At 41.3% G+C, this 26,233-nt stretch overlaps 1 protein-coding gene and 1 long non-coding RNA gene across 22 annotated transcripts in view; one reads left to right on the forward strand and one right to left on the reverse strand.

The window, feature by feature from the left end:
- Nucleotides 1-11,610, reverse strand: part of STK38 (serine/threonine kinase 38) — a 39,864-nt gene extending 28,254 nt beyond the window's left edge. The window contains exons 1-6 of one of the 21 annotated variants that reach the window (XM_072641918.1): nucleotides 11,471-11,505; nucleotides 9,589-9,643; nucleotides 9,406-9,507; nucleotides 6,569-6,629; nucleotides 5,105-5,220; nucleotides 4,271-4,406 (exon numbers count right to left, since the gene is read on the reverse strand). In XM_072641918.1, coding sequence (XP_072498019.1) covers nucleotides 4,271-4,406; nucleotides 5,105-5,207 — 239 coding nt within the window. In that variant the 5' untranslated portion in view covers nucleotides 5,208-5,220; nucleotides 6,569-6,629; nucleotides 9,406-9,507; nucleotides 9,589-9,643; nucleotides 11,471-11,505. Of the gene's footprint in view, nucleotides 1-4,270; nucleotides 4,407-5,104; nucleotides 5,221-6,543; nucleotides 6,630-9,405; nucleotides 9,644-11,470 lie in introns of those variants that run through there. The other 20 variants (XM_072641917.1, XM_072641912.1, XM_072641916.1 and 17 more) reach the window with 20 other exon arrangements.
- A 627-nt stretch (nucleotides 11,611-12,237) lies between these two features.
- Nucleotides 12,238-13,030, forward strand: LOC140526026 (uncharacterized). The gene is made up of 2 exons (XR_011974208.1): nucleotides 12,238-12,333; nucleotides 12,661-13,030. It is a non-coding gene; the product is annotated as an uncharacterized lncRNA (long non-coding RNA).
- The last annotated feature ends 13,203 nt before the right edge of the window (nucleotides 13,031-26,233 follow it).

Here is a 26,233-nt window from a genome sequence, read left to right on the forward strand (position 1 = left end):
CCTCAGGGCTTTGGGCAGGGGCAGGGCTGATATTCAGTGTGAGATCAAGTTCAGGTGATCAGGTGGGGGCAGGGCCGCCTCACAGGCTCAGTTCCCTCAGGGGGTTTATGCTGACCTTCAACAATGGACCCAGGCTCCTGCCTGCTTGGGGAGCCCTGGTCTGCTCCCATCTCCGCTGCTGCCTCCCGAGGGGGCCTGAGTTATGGGGGCACCCCACTCCCCTCTCAGCAAGCCAAGAAGACCCTCTCACCAACCTTTGGGGCCCATGGGTGGAGGGTGGAGATTCTGTCCCTGAAGCCTGCTCAGATCTGTTCCTCTCAGTGCAGCAGCCAAGGCAGGGCTGGGCTCAGCTCCGGGTCCGTAGCGCGAAGGACCTTTTGCGAGAGGTTTTCAGGCTCTCTCAGAAATCTCGTCTGCTCTGTTGTTCTGTGGCTTCTGCTGCTCCAGAATTTGTTGGGAGTTCTTTTTTACAGATATTTTATGGGCTGTGGGTTCAGAGCTAGCGTATGTGTGTCTTTCTACTCCACCATCTTGGCTCCGCCCCCAAACAACAACTATTAAAGGCATTAGAACCCAGTCACTTGGGGGTCAAAAGATTTGGCAGCACTGCCAGAATTTGAGGTTAAGGTGTTCCCATGATGCATGAGAAGAGAATTTGGAAATCTGTAGCCAAGTACATTTCTGATCTACAGGTTGATATTAATTAAATCATATGTAAGTGAATTAAAATCAACTGCCATAATATTGACCTGCATAGGTTTCGAGGTAACATAATTCATTAATTCAATCCCCACTATGTGACAGAAAGACAAAAATCATAGTCCCTGACCTCAAGGAGCTTACCTTCTTTGAGGAGAAATATCATGTAGATAATAGAAGTATAAGTCAACACATGATCTAGTTAAAATGAACACATTTAATATAAAGAAACACGGGGAAGACTTATATGAATTGAGGCAAAGTAAAGGAAGTCGTCATGAAAATTGATATATACACACAATAATATACACAATATACTCAATATAGACAATAACTCCAAAAACGTAAAGGGAATTAAGAACAAAAATCAAAACTGAACACTTTAACCATGAAGACCAAGTCTGGCCCTGAAGAGATGAAGACTGTGCGTGGAGCTCTGCATGTTGGCTGGTACGTTGGTCAGTCATGCTGAACTGCTTTTTTCTTTCTTTTTTTATTCTTGGAAATAAAGGTAATATACGGACAAAAGCTATCAATAAATTTTTTTTAAAAACAAAGTAAAATAAATCCAGAAACTGCACTCTCAATCCATAGGAGCAGAAGATGCAATGGAGTAGGGACCTATCCTCTCTAACGAGTGAGAACTGGATGCTCCTATTCCCCTTCTTCCAAGGGGAAGGATCCATCTATATATTTTCGAACTCACCACTTTCTTTTCCTAATTCTTAGATATCTTTTTGCATGGACTCTTTTCTCAGCAGATGGTTTAGGAGCAGATGACTGAGAGTAATTAAAAAATTTTAATTTCTTGATAGCAAAAAAAAAAGGACTAAACTAGTCATGAATAGTGTAGTTCTTTTCTCTATTAAAAAGTTATGCATGCTATCACACATACTGACATACTTCAAAGCTAAATATATATGCATATATGTGTACATTTGTATGTGTGTACATATATACATATATAATGTATGATATGTATACATCACATATATGTATAAAATCTAGGTTTTAGAGCATGTTACTGATAGCTGCCTATACTCATCTGTAAGGAAAAGCTGTCACCAACAAAAAGTCTCCCATCAGAAAATGATGTGATTTTGTCAGTGGAAATAACAAAGAAACACCACCGTCTGCTTTGGTGTTAGCTCCTAAGGATTACGGAAGCTTTCCATCTGACTTGAAACTATAACCATCTATGTGTTGTCTTTCCTGTTAGAATGTGAGTACCCTGAGAGCAGCAACTGTCTGGATTTTTAATTTGTATTTTCAACTTTAATAAATTCACTCATTTATTCATTCATTCAGTATAATGTGGGTCTGATAGTCTATTTTTCAGAATTACTTCTTCAGCACTTCAAGGATTCATGATTTATTTGGTGTGGGTTCTTGTGTTCATTAATCCAAATCTCATATACACAAAACACATGTTCATGAATGGTCTTCATGAGAACTGTGACCAGCTCTGTCTCTGAACTTAGCTAGGCTGGTACTTGGAGGACAGACAGGCTGTCAACGGACTTACATACTCAAAGCCTTTCTTTCCATTTCAGTAAGACATTCTAGAGTTTATGCCCAGCTAGAAAAGCCCTCTAGTTCCCAAAGTCATACTTCTATGCTGCTTTAAGGGATTAGGAAAGGACTTCTGTCAAAGTAACAGGTTCTTTCATAACAGAAAGAGACAAAGGTCAAGAACATACCTGTTTAAAAAAGTATTTCCTATAAAGCTTCAAGTATAACTAGGTGAAACCAAGGATTGATTCTCTGGGCTCTTCTTAGATATAACTTCCACTACTAGACCATAAACTCCATGAGGGTAAAGATGCAGACATTTAAATTTCTCTTCTCCAGACTTTAGCATCGTACTCTGCACACAAGTCATACTTTAATAAGCACTTGTTGGGTAAGTGAATAAATAGAGATCTGCTTCCCAAGGTGATCAGGGAAAAAGGAAAAGAACCTAAATGTTCTAAAACATTTTATAGCAGCTCTCTTTGTGGTGACAAAGAACTGGAAATTGAGGAAATTGAGGTAGAGCATTATTTGGGGAATGGCTAAACAAGTGGTGGGAGATGATTATAATGGAATACTACTGTGCTGTAAGAAATGATGAGTTGGTTGTTTTTAGAAAAACGTTGAAAGATTTGCATGAATTAATGACAAGTGAAATGAGTGGAACCAAGAGAATGCTATATAAGAGCAATATTGTTCAAAGAATAATTGAAAACAACTAAGTTATTCTGAATATTATAACTATTCAAATCAATTACAAAAGACCTATGAAGAAAGATGCTATCTACCTCCAGAGAAAGAATTGATAAACAGAATTATGCATAGTATGGTTTTACATATACTTATAAATCTGTGTTAAATAGAGGCCTTCTCTAATGTGGGGTGGGAGGAAAGAGGGGAGGACAGTTTGGAACTTAAAATGTAACAGTGAATTTAACTTAATTTTTAAAACTAAGTGAATAAAGGACATAAAAGTAGCCTAGTCACACATAACCAAAATGATGGAATTTTGCTCATATAGCAAATTGTGCCTGTAGTTACTTCTGAACAGTCCTGTAGCAGGCTAGCGTCATGTCAAAGCCAAGGTCACGGTACAGGTGAGAGTGCTGTCAGCTGTCTTGATTCTCCCTTCTCCCTCATTCCCCATTATCCAATTAGCTGCCAAGTCTCTTCAGTTCTACCTCCAGAGCATTTCACACATCTGTCCCCTTCTATGAATTCACACAACTTCTCTCCTAGTTCTGGCTTTCATCACCTCTTAGCTGGACTACTGTAACAGCACTTATTACCTGGTCTTCCTGCTTTGTCTCTTCCTTCTCCAATCCATCCTCCACACAGTTGCCACAATGATCTCTACTCCTAAGGCATATGTCCGACTAGGTCAATGCCCTAGTCCAAAATCTTCAAGGACTGCCTAATGCCTTAATAAATTCTTCAGTATGTCACTTAAAACCAGTTGTAGCCCTTCCATCCTTAGCTCATATAGAACCTGTGTCTCAGGAAAGCTAGACTACTAGCTACTCCCCAAATTCAGCATTTCATGTCCAGCTTCAGTGAATTTGTCAATGCAGTACCTCATGCCTAGTGTGTATTCCCCTCTCATCTTTACCTTTCAAAATCATTACCTTCAAGACTCAACTCCTCTATAAAACTTTCTTGGATTCCTGGCCCACTACTCCCAATTGTTCATTCTTTTTCATCTTCAATTTACCTCATATTTACTAGTTTGTACAGACACAGGCAGACAGGCAGACACAGACACAGACAGACAGACAGACAGACAGACACACACACACACACACACACACACACACACACACACGATTTTACTACAATGAACGCCAAAAAACTGTTCCAATTGCTCGGTTATATTAGAATATTTGTGTGATGATTAATGTTTGAAATAAGTATGTCACAGGTTAAGGTGTGGAAACCTTTTTCTTGTAAGTAGACATCTCACTGCTATCAGAACTACAAATGATGGTTACAAGAGGTTTTCACTATGCTTTCACTTCACTAGAAGCCTAGAACATGTGATGTCTTCAAGTAAATATTTTACCTCATTTCCCGTTCTTCATGTTGTGCAATAAGGTTGCTGTAAAAATTCTCCAATGTCACTTTTGTCATAGTAACCCGTTCCTTTGTATGGTTACTCATGGAAGTACAAGGTGTCGAGCCGGTCATTGCCATGGCTGCTGGGAAGCAAAGAAAATGAAGACATTGGTTATTCAATTAGTTTTACCATTTCTTACCATGAAAATAATCCGAGGATAAGAATCCTTAAAGCTTCAAACTTAAGTGGCTTCTGAGTTTATGTAGAAGTTCAACTATTACTATAGACAATAAGAGATGCGAGTTGTCTATCCCAAAATCTGCAATACACATAAAAAGTTTCGTAAAACTTCAGAGCTAGAAGGAGCCATCAGAGACAATCAGGACCAAATGTTTCATTTTTCTGATGAGGAAGTTGAAATGTAGAAAAACAAAGGGAGTCAGGCAGAGTTCTGCAGCTTCTACTGTAGCACAGTAGGGACCACAATATACCCAGCTCTCCATCTGCCCCTCATCTCCATGACATCATACTTCTTCTTACCATAATTTTACATGGAAAATGTTTAGCTTTCACAAGCAATAAATCAGGGATATGTTTCTTCTAAAATGAAAGCCATGTTTTTTCCAGATAGTTTTGCCAACCCGTGTTCTCATTCTTGGCCAGATGGCTTAAAGAGTCCAACCTGTCCCATCCCTAGCAATATGTTTCAGCACTTTACTTCTTCTCCCTCCTCCAAGCTTCCTCTGAACATCCTTTCACCTCAACATAAAGCTAATTTGAAAACCAAGACAGACTAATGGATAGATTAAGAAACAATCAATGATTTAATGAAAAGCTTACTAGATTCCCCTCTGCCCCCAATCATTTGGCTGTTTTTTAAAGATGGTTTGCTTTTTAGATTAAGATTCAAAAGGAGGAATCCTAGAAAGTCATGCATGAACATATACTTGTTATACCTAGGAAATAAAATGTTAAAGTTCACCATTTTTTAAAAACACACTCAGACAATGAACAAAGGCTTAATCCCATAAGAGGAAAAAGATTCAAAAACTAGGCTCAAAAACTGGCCCCCCCCCCCCCCTTCATTCCCAAAGTGCCAAGATAAACAATACATACAGGCTCCAAAATACTCACTATAGCACTACTTCATCATAACACACCAACTTACATTTTTACGGAAGGGAAGCAATGTTTTTCAGAAATCTACACTAGAAGAAAGGTTTTAGAAACCTCTGCTGGGTTTGTGAAGCTTGGGTGTGGTTCCTTATTTGTCACTCTTATGCCCTCTCCACCCACAATGAAAACCACATGTAAAACTCAATACATTTTTGAGGAAAATTTTAACTCAGTCTTCTTCCTCGATTTTTAAAAATTCAGATGTGAGAACTGTATTTGTGCCTTTGTGCAGGAACTCTTCTGTCTGAGAATGAAAAGAAATTTTAGGCCTTGTGTGCCTTTGTTTGCATTTTAACAACTGAAAAAATTTTTTAAGAAAAATCAAAAAATTAGGTGACATCATTTTGCCATCAGGCCAGATTTTTCCCATTACTTCAGATATCAAAGTTAAAGAACAAAGATGATATTTCCATGGATGGCATACACACCCTTCTATTTAAGGGTGAGGCTCATGACAAAAAAAACAAACAAACAAAACAGTTAAATGTTAACTCCAAGAAAGAAAAAGGGAAAGGTATAAAATAGCTATCAGCTCACAGAATTTAGAGTTGGAAGGGACTTTAGAAATCATCATATCCAATGCCCCTCATCTTTCAGAGGAGGAAACTAAGGTCCAGAGAAGGGCAGTGACTTGCCCAAGGTCATATAGCTAGTAAGCGGCAGAGCCAGTTTAACTTCAAGTCCACTGCTCTCACCACAATCAACCCCTCAACATTATTTTCTAAAATTTTAAAGCCAGCAGGTGGTTATGTAAGGAAAAAGGTTAAACTGTTCTAAGCACTATGAATCCTTTAGAGAAATAGTTTCCAACTTACAAACGCAGGTTTTTTACAACTTCAAAGGCTACATTATCACTACCTTTGACCTTTCTTCAAACTTCCTCTTTCCACAGTTGTAACAAGGTTTAAGCCCAATCCTCATAACCTTTAGTAAAGATACTATTGCTCTGTAGCAATTCACATATTCAGTGAGTAAGCTACTCCCCACCCCCACCCACCATGGTCTCCCCCAAACCAAGAAAACTGCTCTGATTTTATGCCAATACATTTCTTTTTGCTTTTATGGACTAAATGCTTTCATTTAAAATTTCCTCAAGTTCCAACCTGCAGGCCATTGGTAGCCCCTGACCTTTTCTTTTCTAGGTCTCCTCGGGCTATGTAGAATACCTCTGATGTAGGTGATAGGGTCACTGAGAAGGAAAAGAGAAATCAAGAAATTAACTATATTACGTGGCAAGAAATGTGGCAGTAAAATTTTATTTTGCAAATAGCTTGAGAAACTACTAGTTTATACATGAACAGACAAAGCATAACATAGTATATATGAGTGACTCCCAATTTTGGTTTTAAAACTCCCAAGGATTTTTCTTTGGTTATTTCAAAAGGGTACAACAAACTTCTCAAAATAAACTAATTTGAATTAATTTTTTTAAAGCCATAGTCATTCAAAAGAAGTTAGCCTTGCCATTCATACGAGAATAATCAAGTGGATTAAGGACTTCTATTGCCGACATTATGATAGGCAGTTTTTAAAAGCAATCAATTCACTTAGTCCATCAAGCATATAGACCTTAGAGGCTACAGATAAACAAGGAAGTCTGATGGGACCTGAACAAGAAAAGTAGCTAGGGCTGAATCACCTGTGTGAAGATGTGCAGCACTGTAATCTATCCCAAGCTGTTCCTTTCACAAAAACTCATCTTTTTATCACCAATACTGGAACATAAATACTTGTGTTATATAGCTGTGAATCATGGAATACTGGAAGAATCACACTGTAACTGACTCAGTGGGAAAGAGAAACATAGGAGGAGGAAAACTCAGAGGAAAATAAGAATGATGCATTTTGGTAATAATAACCTGAACAGGAGAAGTAATCTAAAGAGCATCATGGTCCTGTGAGACCAGAAAGGAGGTAGATGGTACGTATAAAGGAGGAGCACCTGATACAGCTGCATTGGTATCCACAAAATATTAAGAGAATCAGAGTAAATCCTATATGGAGGATTTGTAAAGACATGGAAAAAAATGACAGGATTAGAGAACTTGGAAGGGTTTCAATAAGCACCATTGGAAAGAGTCTTCCTGAGGTTAATTAAACTCATGGATACACTAAGGGGCTTTTTTTTTTCCAATTAAAATTCAAACTTCTTAGGAGGAAAAATCTTTACACATACTTTTATTCTGGAAAAAAAATCCAGCATTTTTTTGGTATGATGGTATTTCATTGAACATTTTCTCTTTCTTTTGAGGAAAAAAAGTGGGAAGCAAATGAGATGTTTCGGGGGATTTTTCAATATGTTTTTTTCCATCTAGAGGAAAACTACTAACAACAATTGGTAACTTTAAAAAAACTTGTTAATCATTAACATAGACAAACACAAATCCTTTGATTCTAAACATTTAGATGAAACTCTTGAGAAAATACTGAAGGAGAAACTTCAAACCCCAAAGGAGGTCAAAAGCTCCAAAAATCAACTTGGTCAGCACTGTCATGTTAGCAGAGATGGTCAGTATATTAAATTTACTCTAAACATTTCCCCCTACCAACACTGCGTCCAGCCCTGGGATTTATAAGAAGCAGTGTGTGGTATAGTGGAAAGAAGGTTAGATCTAGAGTCAGCAAAGGTTTTAGTTTGAGCTTGTCTCAGATTTTTATTGGAAATCAGATTCAACCATATGTTGATTGATCTGAGTCTTAATTTCAGCATCTGTAAAATGAGAATAACAACTGTGAGACAATGCACGTCAAATGCTTTGGAAACCTTCAAGTGTTGTATGTGAGCTATTATGTTCAACAGCCTGGTAAATAAGCTGCAGTGTGTTACCAACAAATTGCGCAAAAGGAATGATGTAAATGATATGAGACGTATAACTGGGAAACAGAAAAGGTCAGTCATGTACCAGGTGTAAAGAATAACAAACACACAATGCAAAGCTGCACCAGTACCTATTTTATATTAAGAAACCTTTAAAGGAAAACCCCCAGCACACTGGATAGATTGTGTTGGATTGATGGCATGACACAGCCAAGAATGAGAAAGCATGGATGGGCAGGGATCTACACTGTTGGCCAGAATACCCAGACAGTTGCACTGAAATCCTGAATATATCTCACTTAGAATATTGCTTTGCATCTGAGGCCAATATAAAGAACCAATCATCAAAGGTTAACTTGTCACTTAAATGTTTCACGTGCGTATACTCATTCTCTTCTGCTAAACAGTGAACTCCTATACAGAACAGGCACTCAAACACCTGTTGAAACATACTTGTTGATTTCTGCTTCTCTTATGTTAAGATCCCTGTGTGTATATAAGGGGGATGGGGAAGAGAACTGGTAGCTATAAAGAGCTAGAGAACAGAATACTTGCAACCACACAAGTGAAAAAAAAAGCTAACATCTAGCTGATTTAAATTTGTGTGGTTTTTTTTAGATGTAGGAAATTTTTTTTCCCTAGGTAGATTCAGAGCCTGGGTGACCGTTTCCCCAATCCATCCTCCCTTGGGAGAGGTACAATAATGAAAATGGAGCCAGAGCATTTCCTTCATTCCAACCCTGACTTCTCTGCTTCATATTCTGAATAACAAGAAGGGTCTCTCTCATTCATTCAATGATCATTTTTTAAGCTCTTATCCTATGTGCTAGACACAATGCTAGGAGAAGGATATCCAAAGACAAAAAAGAAAGAATCCCCATCATTAAAATGCTTATGCACACAAGGAAGAAGCAGCATATAAACAGATAAATGAAAATAAAATTCAGCTAAAATAAATAATTTCAAAAAAATGCAACCCAATCTACAAAATTAAAACATGCAACCCAACTACCACCCTCTTTGGTATGTGAGAACTGGATACTCCTCTCCTCTCCCTAGTTCTTCAGCTTTCAAAAATCCCTTGAATCTCATTCCTTACTGGAATTCTTTTTATATACCTTCTTTCTATACACCTTCTGGTACCTACCTTCCCTCAGTACTTTATCTGCATTCCCTCCTCTGCTCAGAGATTCAAATCCCAGGTCTGGTACTTAGTAGCTGCATGGTCTTGGACAAGGGCACATAACCTCTGAGAAGACAACATGGCAGAATGGAAGCAACACTGATTGGAGTCAGAAGACCTAAGTTCAAATCAGTTTCTGCCACTTACTACTTGTGTGACTTTGGGCAGGTCATCTAACGTTTCCAAGCCTTGTTTCCTTCATCTGTAAAATATGAGAATTGGATTACATGACCTTTAAGATCCCTTTCTGCTCTAAATCTATGTCCTTTCTGGGCCTGTCTCCACATCTTAAAAATGGGAATTATACCTGTACCTTCAACTTACAAGTTGTTTCTAATAATGTATGTTAACACCTTAATAAAGATCAGCTGTTATTCTATTTATCTCCTTAACAAAATCACCTGCACTGCTATCATATTTCCTATAGCTGTAAAGCACTGTCCCTTACTGTACTGTTCTCTGTATTATTTTGTTATAACCATTCCTACCTCCCCTTCTCCTCTAATCCAAAGCCTGGTATCCTAAAAATTAACAAGACATTTGAGAAGAAGAAGACAGTCCCCAAAGTACCCAGGCTTTGGGGGACAGGGGGGGTTTGAAACACTCTTTTTCCAGAAAAATGCTCATGGCAACTTGGGAAAGGGAAGGGGGTCAGAGGTGGAATAAAAACACTTGGAGGTGGTGAAGGGAGCTACCACAATTAGTTTAAAATACAGAGAGGAGAAAAGAGAAAAAACAAGGAACAGACTGGGTATTTACTCCCTTCCACAGGAATCAAGGGTATGAGGGGGTGTGGAGGGTTGGGGAACACAGAACGAATGAGGAGGACTTCACATTTGGGCTGGGGGGCTTGGGTGAAGAGGGCCCTGAGTTGCTGAGAGGGCCACAAAGAAGTCATTCTGAAAGGAGGGCATTGGAACGGGAAGCAGTTGGAGGGTTTGCTGGGGACAGAAGGGAAGGCGGGGTCAGAGACAGGGCAAAGAGGAGGGATCACGGGGGTTGAACCGAGAGGGGCACTGAAAGGAGAGAAATGAGAATTCAAGAGAAGTCTGGGGTTGTTAAAAAATGGAAATGGGGCTATTCTAAATGGGAACCTCGGGTTAAGAGGCAGAGTGTGAACAAAAGGTCAGAGGGAGGCACCTCTAGGAAATGGTAGTAATTCTAGGAGGAGAAGTGAGGACAACAGAAGGACAAGGTGTAGAAGAGGGGCAGAAGGAAGTCTGGAAATGGGGAAGAGAGGGCAGACTGGGCGCTCTCGGAGGTGGGGCAGTTGCCAGGGAGGGCAGGTGGGGGAAATTCTGGGCACTGGCAGGGTATCAGGGGAGGGGCTCCGAACGGGCAGCTCTGGCCCCAGGGAAGCAGTTTGGGCAGAGGCAGGGAGGAGAGCTGCGAGGGGGAGTGGGTGGGGGGCTAAAAGCATGGGGGGCGTGTCAGTCGGGGAAGGAAGGCGGAGAAGACGGACGGACAGACGGACGGACGGACGGAGAAGAGGGGTTTGGGGTGGGGCCGCGCAGGGGAGGGAGCTGGAAAGGGGGCGCAGGTCAGGGAGAAGAGGGAGGGAGCTGGGAGAAGAGAAAGTGAGGGCAGGGCCAGAACTGGAAGGTCCAGAAGTGGGAGCGGGGTTCAGAGCAGGAGAGGTCTGGGGGTGGGGTGGAAGTAGGGGCAGGTTTCCAGAGGGGGGAGAGCGGCTGGGAGGAGAAAGGCTTGGGTGTGCTTGGAAGCGGGGCAAAGTCTGGAGAGGGAAGAAGAAGGGGAGCGTCGGGTGGGCTCGGAAAGGGGCAGAGAAGGTGGGGAGTGGGACAGAGCAGGGCCAGGGCAGGGGGAAGGTGAGGTGGGCTTGGCAGGGAGGGGAGAGGTGGGGGAGAGGAGGGAGCGGAGGTGGGAGAAGGGGAGGGCAGGGGCAGGCTCGGAAAGCGACAAAGGTGCAAAGAGGGAGGAAGCAGGGCTGGGAGAAGGGGACCGAGAGGACAGCGGGGAGGAGGGCGCGGGGCTCGGAGAAGGGGAGGGTGACAAAGAGGAGGCCGCTCACCAGAGCCCCCCGGGCCGCAGGATCGAGCCCCGCTGCCGGTCCCTCCCAGCGGGCTTCGTCGTCAGGCCAGGACCCCCGGCAGCGGCCAGCCTGCCGGAAGAGGGGAGGAGCCTCTCGACGGCTGTTGGGGTGGTTCTCAGGGGAAGGGAAGAGGCTATTGGGGAGGGCGAGGACAACAGGAAGAGCCCCTAACTGCCGGAAAAATACGGCGGCGGAGAAGGTCCAAGACTCCTTCCCCGCGGGAGGCGGCGGCGCCTCAGACTCGGAGAACAGGCCGGAGTGGGGACAGAGGGAGGGTGCGCATGCGCGGCTCCGCCTCCGCGAGCTGGCCTTCCCGGCGTGGGCGGGGCGACGGGCCGACCCTGGGCGAGGATGGGGACGAGGGCCCGACTCTGCGCGCGGCTCTTAGCCTGCGTCCCGCGGCCGCCGCCGGTCGGACCATAAGTTTAAAGCGTTCCCCTTTTTCATGAAGCGTCTCTCTCTCTCTCTCTCTCTCTCTCTCTCTCTCTCTCTCTCTCTCTCTCTCTCTCTCTCCCCCCCCCCCCCCCCCCCCCGCTTCCCCCGCCCCTCCCCAGGCAGCCGCCACATTAGGAAACAGGAAGCTGGATTTGAATTCCTGGCCCCGCCCTGCAAGGCCAGCCCTTGTTATTAAAGCACCTACTGGGTGCCCTGCGTCCAAAGTGGGGCCGAAACCTCGTCCCGCCCCCCTTCCCCCCCCCCCCCCCCCCCCCGAGCTTACACTTCCAAGGGGGAGGAGCTATGCAAACGACCGTGTATCGGCAGGCGTAGCCAGGCCACACCGGAAAGCCGCGCCGCTGGCCCCAAGTGGGCTGTAGCTGAGCCTGGGCGGGAGCCGGGCGGAGGTGAGGGGGCACGGCTAGTGGAGATGCTCGGAGCGAGGAGGCCAGGAGAGGAGGTGGGAGGTGGGAGAGGAAAGGTAGGAAGCAGCCGGGCTACGGAGGGTAAAATGCAGTGTCTTATGTTGGATCCTGCAGGTAACAGGGAACCCCTGGAGTTTACTGAATGTTTGGGGCGGGGGGGATGATCAGCCCCACGCGTTAGGAGGATTGATTTGACAGCTGAGATGACTGACTGGTGTGGGGATGGGGGAAAAGGAGACAGTTTATTAAGCTGATTATTATTTACGAATAAAGTTAATCACGATTAAGATAATGCCCTGTTCGCCTCAGTTTCCTCATCCGTAAAATGGGCTGGAGAAAGACATGACAAAACTACCCCAAGTATCATCTCTGCGCCCGAATGGGCTCAGAAAGAGTCAGAAATGACCTAACAGCTTAACAGCAAAAACGAGTGTCACATCATGAGAAGGCAGGGCTCATCGAAAAGACCTTGATGTTGGGAAAGAGCCAAGGCAGAAGGAGAAGGATGAGAGGGATGCAGAGCGTCATGGAATCAAGGATAGACGATGAAGTTTGGAAGGGCTTACCGTGCTGTGGTCCATCTGGTGGCTGAAAGCTGGACGGGACTGAACAACCCAAAAATCATATAGTGCCAGGCCTTATGCTAAGTGCTGGAAATACTAATAAAGAGGAAAAGCTAGCCCCTCCTCTGACGGAGCTTCTATTCGAGTGAGGAACACACAAAAGGGAGACTTGAGACAGGGAGACCAGCCAACTGGCTATTGCAATGATCCAAGAATGAGGTGAGAAGAGAAGGGGGTAGCTAACAGATAGTGCTGTGCTAAGCGCTTTACAAATATATCATTGGATCCTCACAACCACCCTGGTTTTTATACAACTGAGGCAAACAGAAATTAAGTGACTTGCCCAGGATCATACAGCTAATAAGTATCTGAGGCAAAATCTGGACTCAGATCTCCCTGACCGTAGCCCGTGCACTCTATCTACCTTACCACCTACCTACCCTCGTGTAGGACAAACACCCTCCTCTGCACCTCGCTTTTCTGTAATATGAGGGACAGTAGATGACCTCATGATCAGGGAGACCAAGGTTTTAGTCCCACTTCTGCCCCATACTAGCTGTGCGATGTTGAGGAAATCACCTGATCTCTCTGTACCCCCAGACACTTAGGTTTAAAGTTATAACCTGCAGAACTGTTGCATCTACACTGGTGGGAGGCTTTTTCCAGGAGAAATTCCCTACACCGGCGGTGTTGACCTCAAATAGCAACTATACATAAGGATCCCTGCTGCTAGCATATTGATTCAGAAAACCACATATTCACATTTTCTGTATTCTGTTGTATTTTCATTTATTTTGTTAAATACTCCCCAGTTGCATCTTAATTTGGTTCAGCACAACAGAAATATTTCAGGCTTTGTGGCTTACCACAAGTTAAGGTTGAATACGAAAGGAACTAGCCCTTTCAGCTTTTAAGTGACCCACTCTATAGCTAAGGCCTTTACTTTCCCCATGGACCAAAAGGCTTAACCTGTGTGACCTCTCCTAGGTAGAGTTCCCTGAATTTGCCACCTGCTAGAGGAAATAAGCACTTCCTTTTTATTAGCATACAAGTTTTGGGGGAGGGGAAAGGAAGAGAGAGGGTTAGTTCTAGTATTACAGCCTCCCTTGAAACCTCAGAGATTTTGTCATCTTCCATCGTCTTTTCACAGCCTTCATCTTTCCTAATCCTCCTCACTTGGGGCTAATTGTCACATCACATGACAGTTAACTCCCTTCTCTTCAGTCATTCTGATGGTTTGACCCTGGTTTCTCTCTTGCTCTCTGTTAGACCTTTCTTGAGAAGCAACAACCAAAAAACATGGGGCTTTGCTTAAGGAGAAAATAACATTTGCTGTTTTATTTATTCTTCCACTTTTTATGGTTCACAGCATTCTTGTCAGCAGGAGATCAGTCTGACTTCTTAAATCAATGACTCCAGGATTCTTTCCGTAAATCACATTGTAGCATCTCTTAGTTTTTTCCCCCTTATGAGCTGAATTGGACGCTCAAGGTAGTCTGAAGTGGACTTGGCCCCACATCCTTATATCAGTATTTGTCTATAACAAATGAAACTCATTGAACGCTTTTCTGCCTGCTTAGAGGGTCTTGAGGCATCACAGAATCATGATCTCTTAGCTGGAACGGACCTGAGAGGCATTCAACAGGGACCTATATGCTGTATATCATAGACAGATAAAGCACTAACTATGTGTCAGGCACTATATCAAGTGCTAGCGATCCAAACACAAGCAAGCAAGACTGTCCTGGTCTTCTTCTTCATCTCCTCCCCCCTCCCCTAGAATTTGGATTCTGCTCTAAGAACATCTGGCTCTGATAGGTGTTTTTGCCATACCTTGCCTAGAATTAGGTCCCTCTATCATTTCCTGGTCACCATTTCCAAACTTTGACACTGGGTGTTTCTCATGCCCTTTTCAGGTCCCCTTTAAGGGTTGTCAACAAGTATTTATTATTAGGTTTCAAAAACATGCTGGGGATATGTACAGAACTACTCTGCCTGTCAGCTCAGCACTTGGGTGCTTTGGGGGTGATGAAATTCCTGGTTGATTCTGGTCTGACTAGTGTGTGACTTAGTATTGAAAGACAAAAGTACTTTGGGGATAGGAAAGTAATATCCTTATTGGCCACTAAGAAGGACTTAACTTTTAACATAATATTTTATTTTTTTTCCAATTACATGTAAAAACAATTTTAACATTCTTTTTCAAATTTTGAGTTCTAAATTCTCTTCCTCTCTCCTCTCTCTCACACATGCACTCCTCATTTAGAAGGCAAGCAATTTGACATGGGTTATATAAGTGTAGGCATGCAAAACACATTTCCATGTAAGTCAAGCTGTGAAAGAAAATAGACAAAGAAAAATAAAGTAAAGGAAAAGTATGCTTTGATCTATATTCAGGCTTCACCAGTTCTTTCTCTGGAGATGGACAGCACCTTTCATAAATCCTTCATGGAGAAAATCTAAGACTCATGGAAGTGATTGTAGAAAACTGAAAAAAAATAAATTAATAAAAAATAAGTCCTTCAAAATTGTCTTGGAATATTGTATTAATAAGAATAGCTGAGTCACCCACAGTAGACTGTTACACAATACTGCTATTACTGTGTACAGTATTCTTCTGGTTCTGGTTATTTCATTTTTCGTCAATTCATGTAAGGATTTAACTTTTAAAAGGGAGTGTCTACACCCTTATTTCTCTACTTCCTTTGACCTTTAGCTGGAAAGTAATGTTTTCAGGAGTTTTCCCTTTTGTGTTTCCTTTCCTGAGTAGAGATCACTGAACGTACCCAAGATAGGTATGTCCAGTCTTGGAAGCAACCTTGGAAATTTGAGATATTCAGAGATCCCAAGTCCTCAATGAGAGCTGACTAGCTGCAGGGGGAGTTCTGTTTCAAACCAGATAACACCAGTGAAAGAAGGAACTCAAGTTCTGGCATGATTTGCCAAAAGACATCAACCTGCAAAGAGTGGCTTGGACAGCGCAGAACTGGAGTAAAATGTAACATTTCCCATTCAACAATTCCACAAACTGCTTCATGTTCTAGTAGCAAAGTCTCAACCTCCTAGTATATAATAGTAGTTATTGCTTGCTGCATGTTTAAGTTTCTGTCAATGTGTACTTGTGAGAGTCTTTTGTGTTTAACATTTCTTTCGTATGGAGGAAATAAATACCTGTCCCATATCCATTTTATATTGTACATTGAGTACCATTTTCTCTCCCATTTGGAGAGACCTTAGATGTGAGGAAAACCTAAGCTTTAAGTAATTTTCCCCCAAGTCACCATAATGAGGATATTACTAGACAAAGATGGGGAGAAAAAGGAGTATTACCCCTCTTCTAGATGGTCAGACTCCTATTGGACTCAACCCAGGCCAGACCACAAACGTAATGAAGAGAGAGAGGGTACAGCTCCTTGAACAGAACAGTGGCTTTAAATTATTACATTATATTTAACAGATGATTATGTGACTTGGGAAAATCAAAATTATAGGAAGCTGTGCTTATTTTAGCATAGGACAGGAATTATTTTAAACATGGGGTCTATGTATTTTTAATGTTAATCTTGTGTTTTTTAACATTTTTATTTTGAGTTCCAAATTTTCTCCCTTCTTCCTGTCCCTCCCCTATCCATTGAGAGGGCAAGCAGTATGATACCTATGTTGAGTCATGCAAACATATTAACATATTAGCCATGTTGCCAAAAAAAAAAAAAAAGCAAGACAAAAGAAAGGAAAGAAATATACTTCAATGTGTATCAATTCATCACTTCTATCTCTGAAATGGATAGCATTTTTCATCATGGGTCATTTGGAATTGTGGCAAATCATTGTCTTTCACAGTTGATCATTATTACAATATCACTGTTACTGTATTATAGTGTTCTGGTTCTGTTCACTTCTATTCACTTTGCATCAGTTTATGTAAGTCTTGCCAGGTTTTTCTGAAACCATTTCCTTTATTATTTCTTACAGTGCAATTTTATTCCATCACAATTATATACCATGACTTGTTGAACTTGTATTTTTAATATTTTGATAAATATGTTTCAATATAATTGACTTCCTTTGCAATCCTGTGTGTTTTATAGCATATGTACCAGGTTTTTTACTGAACTGATCTTTCTTTCTAGTTTTATTACAAAGGAAGGCTGGCTGAGTAGGGTAGCAAGGGGATGATGGAGAAGTTCCGATGAAAATATGTACCAGATGATATTGGTTGAATGAATGCATTTAAAAAAAAAACATTTATTCTGAGAAGGGTTCACCAGATGGCCAAAGGGGTCCATGAAGCAAAAAAAAGATTAGGTACTCTTGTTGTGGAGAAGGATTACTTTTCTGAGCATAACAATTTTTTCTTGCTGCTATTCCCATCAATTTCAACTGATGGAGATAATTTCATCATTCCTAGATGCCCTGTATTATTCTTCATGAACATGGAAATGAAAACACCTGCTCCATTGTCATTCAATTGCATTCATCCAACTAGCATATATTAATCAATTCCTTGATGCAGAACTCTTCCAGGCACAAAGCTTGGATAAGAAATGGCTTCCGTCCTGATGGATTTTATAATCGGGTGGGATGGGTGTCAGTCATCAGGCTAATCAGCATTTGTTTCAGCAGGTTGTGATTGCTCACCCCACTTGCATCTCTGTACAGACTAGAATGGATCAGGCGCTTCTGCAGTTTCCACGGACTGTTTGAGTAGGAAGGAGCTCTGCCACTGGCAGAGTGCACCCCTCCCATGGCATTGTACAACCACATTAGCCTTTTCAGGGACTGTATGGTCTTCCCTTTATCATGCATGAACTGGTACTCAGACACTGTCCTTTTCCTGTAGGGAAAGAAACATGAAGAGTTGTTGGGTGTGGGTAGAATCATCGCAGGTAGTTGGAAGGATTGCTTGGTTATTACTACTGATAACGAATGAAAAGTTCATTAGATTAAATGTTATAAAAGATAAATAGTAATTCGTATCTAGAGATAACAAGTATTTATTAAGCACCTGCTTTGTGCTAGACATTGTACTAAATGCTCTCTACAATTATTTTCTTATTTGATCCTCTCAACAACCCTGGGAAGGTGGTGCTATTATCCACATTTTACAGTTGAGGAAATTGCAGCAGGAAGAAGTTAAATGACTTGCCCAGGATCATACAGCTAGATTTGAACTCAAATTTTCCTGACTTCAAGCCTAGCACTGTATCCACTGTACCATCCAGCTGCCTCTGATCTATATGATGCTTTAAAAATTATAAAGTCCTTCATTCGTTCATTTAAAAGCATGAAGAGCCTGATGTTTTTATATGCTAAAGGAGGCACACATTTTAAATAAAACTCATCTCTTACATTCATGGACTTTCCAGTTTAGCATACTGAAATATATTGAGTATATTGAAAACTATACCACACAATATTGCATGATAGCTGTATTAGAGAATTACCAAATAAAGCACTCTATGAGGCAAATATCTACAGCCAAGAATCATTCCCTAGTAGATAAATGGTCAAAGGATATGACATTTTCAAAAAGAATTGCAAACTATAAAACAGAGCTCCAAATCACTAATAAGAGAAATGCAGATCAAAACAAATTTTAGGTTTTACCACAGCTTGCAAATTGGCAAAGATAACAAAAACTGGAAAGAATCGGTGTTGCAGGAGCCATGGCAGAGTTCTGAATTAGCCCAACCATTCTTCAGAGTAGAGTGGAATTATGCTAAGAACAGGACTAAACTGTCAATATCCCTTGGTCCAGAGATCCTACTGATCTCATATACTCCAAGGAAGTGAATGATTTAAAAAAAAGGAAAAAAGAAAGTCTAATAGGCAACAAAACTGAAGTTCAGCAAAGAACTGAAAACAAAATAGGTATCCCTCTGTTGGGGAATGGATTAACAAATTATGACATATGAATATAGTGAAATATAACAGCACTATAAGATGATTAATATGAAGAATTTAGAGAAACATGTGGAGACTTCTAGAAACTGATGTACAATGAAGAAAAAAGAACCAGGACAGCAATATACACATTGACTATAGCAATACAAACAGAAAGCAAAATTGAATGCTATATAATTATCATGGCCAAACTGGAGCTAGAGAATATGCATCTACCTCTTGTCATTGGAAAGGTGGAGAAGTATGGGTGTGGAACGTTACACACTGACTGTATTTGATAGCATACATATCAATTGTTGCTGAACTGCTCTCCCCCTTTCTCCCTTCCCCCCCTTCCCTCTCCCTCTCCTTAGCCTCCTCTTTTTTCCTCTCTTTCTCTCCCTCTCCCTATCTCCTTTTCCCTCTTCCTATATCCTTGTTCCTCCCTTTCCCTCCCTCCCTCCCCCTGTCCCTCTCCCTCTTCTCCCCTCCCCCCCATCTGTCTGTCTGTCTGTCTCTCTCTCTCTTTGGAAGGCTGGCTGGGTTAGGGTAGCAGGGGCATGATGGAGAAGTTCAGATGAAAATATATACTAAATGATACACAGAGTGAATGAACTTTCCCACTGGGAGCAAAATACCTCAGTTCAACCAAGAAAGTCACAGATCTTACCCAAATGGAAATTCCTCAAAATCTCTAGGGGATAGGGACTAGATTGAGATGCTGGTTCTTCTATATGTCAGCTTTTCCCCAGAATCTTTCTCTGCCTTCAGGAACCTAAAGAGAATCACATGTCTTCTCTCTGGTAGCTAAAAGCCAGAAATCCAAGATCTCTCATCTCCAAAACTGTCACCAACTATGCCCCTCACACAGAATTGGAACATTGAGTACCAGTCTCAACCAGTGAGGAGAATCATATGCAAAAGAACTTTGAGCTACAAGTGACACTTAAAAATGAAGGTTCTGAAAGGAGCCAACCAATCAAGGAGAAGCCACAGAGGCAGAGAGTTCTTTCAATGTATGGAGGAGCCTAGAGGTGCAGTCCAGGGTGAAAGGGAATAGGTTTCTGGGGCATTTTAGAAAAAAGTCTGAGAGAGTCCTAAGTACCACCTGGAGAGGAATGAATGATCATGTAAAATGCTAAATAAATGCCAATTTAGGGATAGTCTGAACCAGGAGTGGGGAACCTGTAGCCTGGAGCATGTGGCCCTCTAGTGTGGCCCTTTGACTGAATCTAAAGTTCACAGAACAAATCTCCTGATTTTAACTTGAGTTGAACTTGCCTATCCCTAGTTCTTCCTCTGAGCTGTTTTTGTCTATTATTACATACTCAGGACTTGCATTACTATCCACACAGGCTTCCAGGCTTCGGTGCAAAACATGAGACTGATCATAAAAGAAATATCAATGTTCCATGTAGACTGGAATTTCAATGATATACAAATGGGTGGATTCCAGGCCCTGGTGGATATACTTATTTATTTTGGGTGGGAGGCAACTGGTATTAAGCAACTTGCTGAAGGATCACACAGCTAGTAAATATCAGGTCAAATTTGAACTCAAGTCCTCCTGCATCCAGAGCCAGTGCTCTATCCACTGTGTCACCTAGCTGCCCTCAAATGGATGGATTTATAAAAGGTTCTATGAAGCACACTATACACAGTATACAATGGTGGAAAAGAGGACTATGTAAATGGAATGGAATGTTGTTTTCCCAAATGCTGAATACCCCACTTATATTCTAGTTCTTTGCTCCTCTCCAAAATGTTACTGTGAATACTTTGGTATTGTAAGGTATATGTAAGATATATATGTTTGCCTGGGTTGTCTAAATGCTTCTCATGGGAGGCATATCTATGATATGAGGTCTAGAGTCTTTAGCACAGTAAGGAGAGAGGAACAAGCAAGTCCCCAGAGCTCAGCTAGGTTAGGTCCTCTTTCTTCCACCTCTGAGGGCACACCAAGCTAGAATTATTTTTGATCCCCACTATCACTAGTCTGGGGAGTGTTGTTGTTCCAAAAGAAAAAGCTGCTTTTCTGGTCACACTTAAAGCAGGGGAGGGGGGAGGTTGGGAGGCTGGATTGCCTCAAGCTTATACCTGCAGGTTTTCCGCCAAACAAAGGTTACACAAAATACCATCACAAACATAAAACAGTGAGTAAACCCATTTATCCAAGCAAATAGAAAATAGCAATCAGAGAAATTATACAGATTAGATGAGAAGACAACAGAAAATACATAAGAGCAAATGAACTCTTTACATGGTAGTGGGATGATATCCCAGCTCAACCAAGAAAGAGGCCCCAACTTTGCCCAAGGGAGGCAAGTCTCTAAGGAGGCAAGCTGGAAATTAGAGACGTGTTGAGGATCTTGTTTCCTCTACATTTCTGCAGTTTCCAAAGTCTGTGTGTCTGCCTCTCTCTACATGTCTAGAGTCTGTCTCCAAGAGTATCTGCAACCATGAATGTCTCTTTCAAAGAAATCTCCTGCCCAGGATATCTCACCAAACTCTGTCTCTTACCAACATACACCGCATTGAGTCAGTACTCTCTCCATCATTTAAGTGTCTCCTACAACCACAAAATCAGGTATGTGTTGAGCCTTTCTTTCTTCTGTCTTTGATGTTTTGGGGGCATATACCCAATAGTAAACAACACTTTTAAATCACTTTGCATTGCAAAGAACCGGAAATTGATGGAATACCGATGGATTGGGGAATGGTTTAACAAGTTGTGGTATATGATTATGATGGAATGCTATTGTGCTGGAAGAAATGATGAACAGACAATATAGAAAAACATGGAGACACTTTCATGAGATAGTAGAGAATGAAATGAGCAGGAACCAAGAGAACACTGTATACAGTAACAGCAATATTGTTTGAAGAACAAGTATGAACAACTAAGTTCTTCTGAATACTCAAATCAACTACAAAAGGAACTATGAAGGAAGATGTTATCCAGCTCCAGAGAAAGAACTGAAAAATAGAAGTATGCATAGTATGATTTTAAATGCACACACATATACATACATTATATATACATATATATATATATCTCTAGTGAAGAGAGAGGAAGATACTTTAGAACTTAAAATGTAATCAAAAATTAAACTTTTTAGAAAAAATCACTTTGCAAATCATCTCCCCATCCATTTGTTACTGTTTCACAAATGTGTCATACTCACTTGAATATATAACTTGTATCATGATACTTTCACACCCAGATTCTCCTTTGAAATTGCTTGCTCAAAACACTTTCACTACAGATAACCCTTCTTAGGAACTCAAAGCTAAGTTGAGGAGCAAAGAAATGAATAAATCTTTGGAGATCTAGCTAGAAGCCAACAGAGCCACTAATTACAGTGTAACTCTTAATTTCTAGTCTTTAGTCAATGGGGGTGAAGGAAGACAGGGACCTAGGAGCTTGAATAATTCTTCCTACCTACCTACCCCACTTATTCTAAAGTATCAGAAGGGAAAAGAGAGGAAGTTTGGCAAGTAATTATAATGTGCGTTGGGAAGAGACAGAGATCGAACTATAATTTCCCAGGGAAAAGAGTTGGGAAAGTAAGCCAAAGAACAAAAAATAAAAATTAACTTAAGAGCAAGAAGTAAACAGGAGAAATTGCCCACTTACATCATCCTGTTTGGAAGAGAGCCATCTTTCAGGAGAAACAACATGCTGAGCCTCTCTGTTAGTCTTAGGAATGTTATTTGGTTTTCTGGGTTAGGGAGATGGGGGTGGAGAAAGGATAAGGCACCCAGGATGAATCATAGGACCTCCCTGCAGTTCTCCCAGGACTTTCTGAGGCATCCCCCCACACAAGTATTCAGAGACCTCAATAATAACTCGAGGGCTATTAGTGATTACTCACTTTCTCCATTTCCTTATAATTCCAGGAAGATACTGAATGGTGTATCCAACCATTCAAGATGAAATCCCCTTATACCAAATATGGTAGAATCCTGTTAGAGCAATTCTTTCAAGCAGACAAGCCTACCTTTTTAGGCTTTTGAAGTTACAGTGAGAGAAGACAATATATCATCCTGAATGAGGGTGAGATGGTTATAATTTGGTGGTACGATAGAAAGGCCTTTAGTGTGGGAGTCAGGTCATCTGGGTTCCAGTCCTTGCTTTGCTACTAATTAGCTGTACAACTTTGGGTAAATCTATTTATTTCCCTCAGCTTCAGTTTTCTCCCCTTTTAAATGATAGGGTTAAACTAAATTGTCCTTTAAAGTCGCTTCCAGCTCATAAAATCCTCTGCTTTCATCCTCTTTATAACTGAGCCCATGGGTTGGCAAGACCTTCTCTAATAGGTAGTTACATTTCAACTAAAACTTCTGTGTAGTAAAAAAGATTTCCCAGTCCCAGGTTATTTCAAGCAACATTTAATGTAATTGGAGGAAGAGAGGCAAGATGACGGAGTGAGTTGTCATGTTTGAGTCTGGTTCCCTTCCATCAATTCAGGAATAACAAGAAAGGCATCAAGGTAAAAGAATACACCCCCCCTTCATTCCCCAAGGAAAAGTATCTCACAGAGAAGGAGAGCTGATAACCTAAAGATATAAGTAAGCAAGAAGCTCTAAAACAATTAATAAATATTACAGGGTAAACATCAGGCATCAAGGTGGTATAGCGGAAAGAGCACCAGACTTAGAGTCAGAAAGACTCCTCTTCTTGAGTTCAGCTCTGGTCTCAGAAACTTAATAGCTGTGTGACCCTGGACAAGTCACTTAACTCTCTTTGCCTCAGTTTCCTCATCTGGAAAATGAGCTGGAGAAGAAAATGGCAAACCATTCTAGTATCTTTGCCAAGAAAACCCCAAATGGGGTCATGGATAGTCAGGCACAACTAAAACAACTGAACAACAGCATGGTGTAAAAAAAATGGAGAACAAACCAGAAAGAAAGATGCCCTAAAAGCAAAAATGGATCTATTATAAGACTTTTCAAAATGGCTAATAGACTCAATAGGAGAAATTCAGTAATTTTTGACATCTTTAAGAATGGAATTTTAATCAATGAATGAAGAGTAAAGATACATGAATAGGAGACTCAACAGTTTCGAAAATTCAGCAGTGATCCTCAACAAGAGAGTTTATGAATAGTAGAATTATCTTATTGGAAGAAAAAAACAGGTGGCAGAACAGTTAATGAAATAAAATCAAGAACAGCACAACTGGAATAATGCTTGAGATTCTTACAAATGAAAATAATAGAGTTAGAGGATAGCTCAGAGGTAACTTGATAATAATTGCTTTCCTTGAAAAAAGTTAATAAACATTTATTAAGTGCCTACTATGTTCCTGGCATGGTATTAAGCTCTGGGGATACAAAAAGAAGGAAAAGACAGTCCCTACCCTTAAGGAGTTTATAATCTAATGGGGGAGACAAGAAACTAATATGTCCAAATAAGTCATATAGAGGATAAATAGGAAATATTAATTAAAAGAGGGAAGGCACTAGAATTAAGAGAGGTCAGTAAAGATTTCTTGCAGAAGATGGTATTTTAGTTGGGACCTAAAGGAAGTCAGAGAAGCCAGGAGGCAGAGATGAGGAGGGAGAGCTTTCCAGGCATGAGGGACAGCCAAAGAAATCCCCAGAGTGCAGAGATAGGAATGTCTTGTTCATGGACCAGCCAGGAAGGAAGTGTCACTGGATGAAAGAATTGGTGGTAGGGAATAAGGTGTTGGAAGACTGGAAAGGTAGGAGAAAACCAAATTATAAAGGAGTTTAAATGCTAAACAAAACATCTTGTATTTGGCTCAGGAGCTAATAAGGAACCACTGGAGTTTACTAAGTAGTGGGGTGACAATGGTCAGACCTACCCTTTAGAAAAATCACTTTAGTGGCTAAATGGAAGATGGATTAGAGTGGGGAGAGACTTGAGGCAGGCAGACCCACTAGCAGACTATTTATTGCAATAGTCAGGTTAAAGTCAAGAAACAAAGAACTTGAAAGCCCCATAAAAAAAGAATTTGAAAGCCAAATTTCATGGAAATACACAATAAAATTTCCCAGAGGTATTGCAGACAGAGGACCAGAGGAAGACTAACCGAAAACACAGCATTCCAACAGACATGAGCCTGAAATTCAACTAACTCAGAAATGTAGAGGATCTTGCAAACACCCTGGAGGAAACCAAATAGCAAAAGAAAAAACACAAACAAAAGCAAATGTCCCCCACCCCCATCTATTTGAATTATACTTAAATTCTAATCCAGACAAGAGATGAAAGGATATGGAATATAATCTATTGAAAAGTGAGGGAAGTTAGGCGGATACCCTAAATTTTCAGTCTAGCAGAACTAAATCTATTAGTGCTCTCCAAGCCTTCCAGATATTTTCAAGGAAGAGGCTAGATTTACCATCTAAAAGCCTTTACCATGTAAACAGTGCACAAAGAAGAACTTTAATGAGGTAGAAACGAGAGACCAAGCAGATATAAGTGGAATTGGCAATGAGCAGTAGGCTCAGCCTGTCACCAACCCAGGTGGGAGGGGTGGTGGGCCTACTCTTGGAAGTGAGTAATGACTTGGAGAGTCTCTGCTCCCGGGTTCAGACCATGCATAGGTATTCTATGAATATTTTTTATCTGCTCCCTCGTGGCAGGCCTGCCCAACAAGCGGCCTGGGGCTACTGGCTGCCTGCCAAAGCAGCTGAAGTATTAGCCCTCTTAATCGCTTCCTAAAGGCCAGTGAGCCCTATTAGTTGTGTCTGAGAACAGCCTTGGGGCCTGAATATCACTTGAACTGTAATTACATCCTCTACATTTTTCTAGGGTCAAATGTTTTGCAGGCCTGCTGCATGGTGAAGAAAAATCCTTTAACTGGTTGCTGAGCCAATATTGAAAGTGTATACAAAAGGCTCCAGTGGAGGAATTCTGTCTTGCCTTCCTTCTGGCCGTGAGGTAGAAGCTAATCAGTCAATGAGCATTTATCAAGTGCCTGCTGTGGGTCAGGCACTATATACTAAGCTCTAGGGATACAAAAAGGCAAAAGGCAGTCCCTGCCCTTGAGGATTGCCCACAATTTAATGGAAAGGATGATTCTTGGAGCTCTTGAAGGCCAATGAGCATATGGTCTCCTAGGATCTAGGAAAGCCTGTGTCTGTAGCCACCTCCTCTTTGTGCCTTCTTTCCTTTGGGAACAGATTCCATGAGAGTCTAGTGGCTGAATCCTAGAAGGAACCAACTCTCTAGAGTAACTTGCTTGACCCAGTTCAGCAGCGAATCAATCTTGCAGCCAAGATACAATGTCCTTAAAAGCAAGGGTCACCACACACCTTATGTTACACCCAGAAGTAAACTCAATAGTGAGATGAATGTTTATAGCTACTGCTATAAGTTTAAGTTCAATCTTCCCAGGAACCAAGTTATAGAGGGGAAGAGTATGCATTTTTGTGCTTTGTGACTTATTATAACTTTTCAGTAA

The sequence above is a fragment of the Notamacropus eugenii genome, chromosome 2 (assembly GCF_028372415.1).
Source record: "Notamacropus eugenii isolate mMacEug1 chromosome 2, mMacEug1.pri_v2, whole genome shotgun sequence".
Classification (NCBI taxonomy): domain Eukaryota; kingdom Metazoa; phylum Chordata; class Mammalia; order Diprotodontia; family Macropodidae; genus Notamacropus; species Notamacropus eugenii.